This window comes from Octodon degus, unplaced genomic scaffold, assembly GCF_000260255.1.
Source record: "Octodon degus isolate 3935 unplaced genomic scaffold, OctDeg1.0 scaffold00087, whole genome shotgun sequence".
Classification (NCBI taxonomy): Eukaryota; Metazoa; Chordata; class Mammalia; order Rodentia; family Octodontidae; genus Octodon; species Octodon degus.
In genome coordinates, this window is record NW_004524663.1 from 7499350 (window position 1) to 7507802 (window position 8453).

The 8453-nt window shown below is 41.7% G+C and overlaps 1 protein-coding gene across 6 annotated transcripts in view; it reads left to right on the top strand.

The window, feature by feature from the left end:
- The window catches only part of Smarca2 (SWI/SNF related, matrix associated, actin dependent regulator of chromatin, subfamily a, member 2), a 189710-nt gene that overhangs the window by 12391 nt on the left and 168866 nt on the right, over positions 1 to 8453 (top strand). For all 6 annotated transcript variants that reach the window (XM_023721884.1, XM_023721874.1, XM_023721877.1 and 3 more), the window contains exon 2: positions 3926 to 4186. In XM_023721884.1, the coding sequence (XP_023577652.1) occupies positions 3962 to 4186 (225 nt within the window). In that variant the 5' untranslated portion in view covers positions 3926 to 3961. The remainder of the gene's footprint in view (positions 1 to 3925; positions 4187 to 8453) is intronic.

The following is an 8453-nucleotide window of genomic DNA, read 5'->3' on the forward strand; positions in this document are numbered from 1 at the left end:
AGCTTTTCAGAGAAGAGGAGATTTGGACTGAGGGAGGATATCTGTGTTGTCTGGAGTTGTGGGAAGTTTCAGAGCCTTTGATTTCTTAAACTGTATACTCCCCAGTTATAAAGATAGTTACGTCAGGAGGGAAGGAAGGCCCTGTGTACTGCTGGAAAATTCTTGCCTAAGAGCATGGTGGCCTGGCTCCCAGGGAGTCCTGGTCTGCAGTACGGGGAGCCCTGGTAGGGGGAACCCACAGTGCCTTATGCATGCAGATAGTTAGCTGAGTTTCTCTCCTGGACACATTTTCTTCATTAAGATAGTCACATAATTGTGGAACAGGTCATCTGTGGCAATGCAGAACTCCTTGCAACACAAAGTGAACATAGCTTATGAGTTTTATCAGGTGGAAACCCTGATAATACCTATTACCATCCTAGCAAGGTTTTCTGTGACCTCTCTCTCTATCTCTGCTCCAATTTTCCTACCACCACCATAGCCACCCCCTCACCATCATCACTTTTGTACTTTGTGAAAGAAAGTGACAAGGATTCCTGGATTGCTAGTGGGAAAAGTTGAGTTGACCAGTACTAGAGTTTGAACCTTAACATGGTAATTTAGTAATAGCATGTGCCTTTGGTATTTATACCTCTTTGTAATTCATACTCCAGAGTTTCTTGAAAATGTGGGATAGTTTAATTCTGTACATGAACTGTAACAGTGCCCCTGGAAACAGAGAAAAAATAAGAGGCTAAGACTACTAACATTCATTGTAAGGTCCTCCTTTTGGACCTACTGGGGTGATGGTGACCCAGGGTTCTTGAGCAACCTTGGTTTGACAAGGAGGTCAGTCCATGAATTCTATCACACATAGGGTTGAATAAAGTCTTTGAGATGCTCAGGAGGCAGCAGCTATGGGGTCATGGATAGACAGATGGAAGGGACCTTGGAAATATTCCCAGCCTGAGCCTTATGGAAGCCAAGAGACCCCAGAAGAGAAGCAATTTTCCCAGGGCTCCAGGATGGTGGCTCCAAGATCAGGATTGGTCTCTGGACTCCCTGTTGGGTTAGAAATCATTGAATATCATGATGAAGTTCTATCAGAGTCCAGATCTGTGCCATTCATTAGCTATGTGGCATACGATTAATCAATACTATTTCTCTAACCTACGTATTTATTGTATCCGTGAATCTGAAGGATTTCCTTAGTAGGTTCCTATATAGCATATTTCTATCCGAACATTCCACTTATGTGCCTGTAGTGTTTTTTGTATTTCCCTCCTAACATTTTTTTTGTCTAAGAAATTTTAAAGTTTCATTTAACAAAAAGTAGAGAAGCATTTTTGTGTGACTGTATGTGAGTAATTATAACATTGTCTGAGGTTTCCAGAAGAAGGTGGTAATATGTGCAGAAAATAGCATTATAGGCTAATTTATAATGTAAAAGTTGGAAAGTAGGAATGTCAGGCTGACTTTAGTGTTGGTATCTTCTTTGTTCAAACTTGTGGCCTATTAACAGAATACCTATTGAAGTCAATTTCAAGATAAACTATAACAGGAATTAAGCAACTTCCTTTTATTCTCTAAGAAATAAAAGGGCGCGTTAGTTTGCTTATATACATGAAAGAACATTATAAGTTGTAGTCCCCCTGAATTGACGTCAGCTTCCTAAATTTAAGATGCTGGCAGAATGTGTGTGTGTGTATGTGTGTGTGTGTGTGTGTGTGTGGTGAGAGAGAGAGAGAGAGAGAGAAAGAGAGGAGGTAGAAGAAAAAAAGTTATTTCCGCTTGCTTTGTTAATCACAAGAAATAAATAATTACTTTCTCCTCTCTAGTGAATTGAAGGCTGTAACGCATCCCCTGTGCTTGCTCCCCTGTTGGTGTAGAAACCTGGTTACTGGCTGTCTTGGGCCCAGCTTGGGACCCTGCTTTTATGACCATTTGAGGGTCACTTTTTACAGGTCTCCCTGTTTGCCCTAATTTGTGTTGCAGAATAATCTGTTTATTTATTTGTACTTTGTGGTGTTAGAGGTTGACTCCCGGGCTTTTCCACTGAGCTATAGCTCCAGCCTTTTTCACTTTTTATTTGCAGATAGGGTCTTGCTAAGATACTACATTTCCCAGTCCTGGCTCTGTCATGCGATCTTTCTTCCTGGACCTCTCCTTTTGCTGAGATCCTACGGACGCGCTCCTGTGCGTGGCACGCCCTAAATTTTTGCCTATCCTTTAATGATTTCTTAATGCCAGCACACCATAAACCCAGATTCCTCTCTAGTTTTTGTTTATAAGTTTAGATGATGCCATTAGTAGTTTGCTCTTGAAATTTTGTCTGCTACTTATTCACGGAATGCTGCTGAGTGCTCACGGTGTGTTGCTTGGAGGTTCCAGCGATACAGGAATGAAGAAGGCGAGAGTGCCTTTGTAGTTCCCCCACTGCAGCGATCCAGGGAAATGACAGGAGGATGTGAGACGGGGAAGAACTGATAGGGTTTGGGGCTGCCTTCCTATCCCACGGAGAGCCCTGCTCTGGGTGTCTGGGCTGCTGCGGTCTAATTCTATCTCTGTCAGGAAGCAGTAGGTGAGCAAAACACTTAGGGTGTGTTAGAATGCAGTTTTTGAGGTTGACAGCAAAAGAAAAGTTTCTGTGTGCTGCAATGCAACATCAGAATGTGGAATAATTGCTATCACCAGTGGCGTTTGGCTATCTTTCTGGGATCATTGATTTCTGTCAGAATGTGGGAAATACATTATTTACTCATTCTGGCTCATATTCAAAGAGGAGTGCCCCTTCCATGTGGCAGTCCCCAGTGGTGATGCCAAAACTCCCCAGAGTGTGTGTATGTTGGAATATTGCTCTGCTGAACCCAAAGAGCCAAACTGTTCTTGCCTAAGCCCTAGTTCGGGAGTCGGGTAGCTTCTCCCAGGGATTCTGAACCAGACTGAGGCTGGCCCAGATGCCTGGCCTTCCCTGACCAAGTGGTCTCTGCTTTGGTTATTTATCTGGCAGGAGGACCACATCTTAACCCTGTTCTTTCTAATCACTTCAGGTCCAGGTAAATGGTGGAGGAAATAAGGCTAAAAACCAGTGGCTGTTTGTTGTGCAGGCTCACCACTATGGTTCTCACATGTGCCATTACATTTCCAGGTTAAAAGAGCAAACATTAAATAACTTAGCTAGTAATGGCCTATGTGGGTACTTGAAGCCATTTGTGTGACTCACGTAGATCTGCTTTTTCTATGATTGAGACTTATCTTTCATTGGCCCTTTTGCAACTGGTTTTTCAGCTACCTAGAATTCTCAGAGAAGTTTTTGCTGCATGTTGACTTATGAACATGGGTCTTGATTGGATCCATTTTAAGATTTTTCTGTTTTAGTGGCCTCTGTTTTGGTAGCAGGAATTGAACTCAGGACCTTGTGCTTGCCAGGTAGCCACTGTGCCACTGATCCCTAGCCCTCTAGTGGCTTTTTGAAGGTTAACGATTTACCAAGCATCTGGGCCAGAAAGTAGTGGAGAGTATTTGTTGACTGCAGTAATAAGCTTCAAATTTGTTTAGATTCTGCTTATGTGTTAAATTTCAATTTCTCTAGTGATCCTTTTTGGTTTTTGGGTTTTTCTTTTTATTGTTTTTGCTAGTACCAGGCATCGAACTCAGGACCTTGCGCTTGCCAGGCAAGCACTTATTAGTGATCCTTTTTGTATCTTAGATGATTTATATCTTTTTGGGGAATCATTCAAAGTGTGTGTTTTTTTAAACAAGTGGTCTTTATAAAGACTCAGGCCGGCAGCTATATATCCCATTCACTCAAACATCTGGACAAGACAAAGCAGTTTTCTTTGATGTTTGTTACAGATCTGGCACCCTCCAGTGCTAACAACTGTTTTATTCTGATCTTAACATCATTTTTAAAGCATTTCTTTCTTTCTTCTGCTTGCCAACTTAGCGTCACTCTACGGACTGGCACAGACAAGAGAAGTAGATGGCCACGCCCACAGACCCAGCCACCATGCCCCATCCCGGTCCCTCGCCAGGGCCCGGCCCCTCCCCCGGACCCATTCTGGGACCTAGTCCAGGACCAGGACCATCCCCGGGCTCCGTCCACAGTATGATGGGGCCAAGTCCCGGCCCTCCCAGCGTCTCACATCCGATGCCGACAATGGGCTCTGCAGACTTCGCACAGGAAGGCATGCATCAGCTGCATAAAGTAAGAGTTCAGTCTCCCTTTTGATCCTGCTGTCTGAGTCAGGGATGGCTCATATTCCTGATAACCTCATCTCTTTTTCTTTACTATTGCTAACAGAAGGATCAAGACAGATCTTTGTCTTATCTAGGATATTAAAAACGCACATGCAGAGGTACTTTTATGGCTACAGATGTCCCCGTCCTGAAGATAAGATGCTAGTTCTTTAAAATACTAAGGTAGAACTATGCATTTCTGATAGTTAAAGTCTGTGATGTGTAGGATGAAGGCATTTTGGCTTGGTGAATGATTTTGTTAGTGAATAAGTCTTGGTTTTTTTTTTTTTTTTTTTTCTATCTGTGTTAAATAACCTACCCATCCAAGAATGAACATATTGAAAATTATTCTTTCCTAAAGATGTTGACATTGGGGCCCGGGGAGATGGTTCAGTGGAGTAAGTGCTTTCCTGGCAAGTACAAAGGCCTGAGTTAAATCCCCGGTTCAGCCAAAAAAAAATAAATAATAATAATAATAATTTAAAAAATTAAAAAATAAATAAATAAATTGACATTTATTTAAAAAATTAGATCCCTAAAAAGAGAGTCCCTTTCCAAGTACATTTTAGATGCTTTATTGAAATTGAATCATTTCTATGGAATCCTTAACATGCACTTTGCTGTCTGTCTGTAAAGTAGTTTTATTCTGGTTTTGGAAGAAGATTCATTTAGGGGCCACAGGTCCAGTTCTTTGTTTCTGTACTAAGATAATGATATTTTATTTTCAGTGATACATATTCTTTTGGTGCTGTGACACTGATCCTACTGGTATAATTTGGCATTATGTCCTCATGGGACATTCAAAGAAGAGCCTTCAGCCTTTCAAGAAACTCAACAATCCTTTCCAGCAATTTGCTTGAAAAGTTAATAGTAGCCCAAGCAAACCCATGAAGATATCACACATTGCCTGAGGCTGTGCCTCATGTGATTTGAGGTTTTATATTCCTCAGGACATCATAGGTGGGCTGCCTATTGATAGGATATATTAGGATTCTTCAGAGTAACAGAATCACTGGGAGATATAAACACATTTATTATGAGGACTTGGCTCAGGTAATTACTGAGGCTAAGTCCCACCATCTGTGGTCAGTAAGCTAGAGGCCCACCAAAGCTGAAAGTGTAGTTCCAGTTGGACAGGAGAGGGAGTGGGAGAAAGAAATTTATCTATGTAAGCAGGATGGTTTAGACATATGTACTGCTTATTTCTGCTGGTTTATGGAAAGAAGCAGATAGTACTTAATTTGTTTTGTCTACTTTTTTCAATTGTACTTTTTCTCTTCTTAATTTCTTATGCATTTCTTTCTTTTTTTTTTTTTTTCTGTATTTAGGGCAGGGTCTAGAGGGTCTCATTATGTAAATCAGACTCGTAGTGACGATTCTCCTGTTTACAGCCTCCCAAGTGCTGGGATAACAGGTGCACACCACCAAGTCCAGTCTCAGTGTGCCCTGGGGTGGGGCTGGCATATCACAGCCCACTGGGATCGAATCCCAGGCCACTGTATTCTGCCTAAGCAGGCACTGTAGTCCCCTGAGCTATCAGGCCGGCCCTCTCTCTCTTTTTTTTTTCTTCAAATTTTACATGCATATATCTAGTAATACGTATAGCTGCTTAGAAGACAACACTGTGTATTACAACAAATATCATGAAATTCATATTACTTTGTTAAGTGAAATTTGGTATCACTTGTAATTTTTTCTATTTTAATTCTAATTTGTACTCTCTTTAAAAAAACAAAAACAAACAAACAAAAAAAACCACTGGCGAACCAGAAAAGTCAGTGGCTGCAAATCCAGGTCCCCTTACAGGAGAAGCCCGATATCCCAGCTAAGGCCTGGGAAGCTTTAGGAAGCATTTTCCCACCACCTCTGGGTCTTTGTCTTATTAGGCCCTCTGTGACCAGGATGACACCCACCCACCCTAGGGAGGGCAGCCTGCTTTCTTTGTCTACCAGTTCAAATATTAATCTCAACCAGAAACACCCTCCCAGACATGTCCGGGGACATTTAACTGGATCTCCGGGTGCTCTGTAGCCCAGGTGAGTTCACATAGAAAGTTACCCAGTCTAGTAGACAAGCCGCAGAGGATTCTGACTTGAAATGAAGAGATTACCATAGAAAAGAGCAAGTCTTTCTTCTAATTGAGAAGCGTGTTAGGTCAGTTTTAAGGCAGGATGTTGGAACCTACAAGTTAAGGTTAACTTTTAATGCTGTGTTATTTTGTGATTTTCAAATCAAAAAACAGTATATGCTTATTTTGAAAAGTGGAACAAAGCTAAGACTGGTTAAGAAAACAATTCATCCTAGTTTCACCCATAAGAGCTCGCTGTGTGCGTATTTCACACCTTTTTTCCACTTTCAGCAAATACTGTATTGTACTGTACTCATACACAGGAGTTATTTTTTTTTCTTTTACCGCTTTGGAATCATATAATCTGTATTCATTGCTCTGAACCTTCCTCTGTTCATTTAATAATATATTCTGGCTAGCCCCAAGTCCTCTCCCTCCTTTCTTTTTTAAACCATTTTTAGGGGCTGGTGAGATGGCTCAGTGGTCTAAAGCACCTACTTAGAAGAAGCTTAGCAAAGCACAGGGACTGTGGTTCAATCCCCCAGCACCACATGCCAGCCAGCCCCGCCCCCTGGTGGGCTGAGCTGGCCACACGCACACACACACACATACACACACACACATAAATAAGTAAAATTAAAAAAAAATAGTTTAAACCATTTTTATATCATCAGGTATCTAGAACAATTAAGCTTCCTGTTGTCCTATCTCATGAGGACTGCCTGACCCACTGGAGTCACCACGTTATCTTGTGTTAATCTGGGAGCTGTGTTCCAGAGCTACTGTGCTGCTTGTAAACCTTTGTCCCTGTGAGTTACAGCATTTCAGAAGGGTTTGAAGATGTCTTAGCTCCCAAAGGAAATGTGAAGGAAATATTTAGCTAACCTTTGGTATTTAAGCATTTAAAAATGAAGTGTGCAGCTGAGGGCTGGGGCTTGTTCTCGTTTATATTTTTTTTTAAGCTGGATGGTTTTATTGGCTGTCGTCTCTTCTGATACCTTGTGGTTCTGTTCCCTGACATCTGGACTGCACTTTCTCATATTCTATTCCCCCTTTGTTGCTGTTTGGATTATGCCACTCTTCTTGCATGAGTTGTGCGATTTTTACCATCCTGCTGTCCCTGCCCCGCAGCCCAGCAGCCGTGCCTGGCACGAGGCCCTGGGTGAGCACCACCACACTCACACCTGCTGACCAGATGCTGTCCCTTTCTTCCATTCTTTTTATAGGCAGCTTCGTTCCTTGTCTCACTCCTCCTCTTCGCGCTAAAGCTCAGCATTTTGCTTTTCAACATTACTGGAAATACATAAACAAGTGACCTAAATACATCTGCTGCGTTGCTTTGATTTCCTCCCTATTATTACTATTTAACAGCCTCAGTGACACTCTTTATACTAGATTCTTCCCATTTTTCTTCTGAACATCCTCTTTATGGTAAATTTTTCCTCTTTTCAAGCACTTGCTTTTGACTCTGCAGAAATTAACTTTCTTTTCTCCAAAACTGCAAACACTCATACTTTCTTGCTTGAAGTCATTTGGTTTCTATAAACTCCTGGAAATATTCCTTGCAGGCTGTTTTGAAAATTGCTGGTACAGTTTGGGGAGGAATAGAGTTCTCCTTTTCCAAAGGCATGCTCCAAGGCTCGCTTCTGGATTGGATTAATGTCAGCTCAATAGGTATTTATTGTGTGTGTGTCATGCACTAGGCCTCAGGTCCTGGGTCTGGCCCTGTGCTTGGTATTTATTTCTAAAGACTGCCTTTAACTGTTTTAGGTCTTCCTTCCTCTAGAGCCTAGTGCTGTCTTTTTCACATTTGCCTTTTCCTTGTTCATGCTCCTTCCCTTCCTTGTCTGTTTTTCTCCTCCCAACTGCCATGGAATCTTCTGGATTCAACTTCTTAACTTTCCATTATTCCTTTCTCTCCAGTGGGGTGGGCGGGGGGGGGGGGGAAGAGGTTGTCAAAAAGGTATCTCAGGCATCTCAAATAGTCTTCCTTCATACTTTGGACCAGCTTCCATTTATAACAGGTTTCATGATAACTTAAAAGGGTACAGAAGATGTGTATTGTATTTGTTTACCTTGTGAATAGGACCTTATGTTTATTGGCAGGTTTGTGGCATAACTGAATAAATTTCAACAGTTTTTTTTTTAAGGCTACCTTTATTTATTT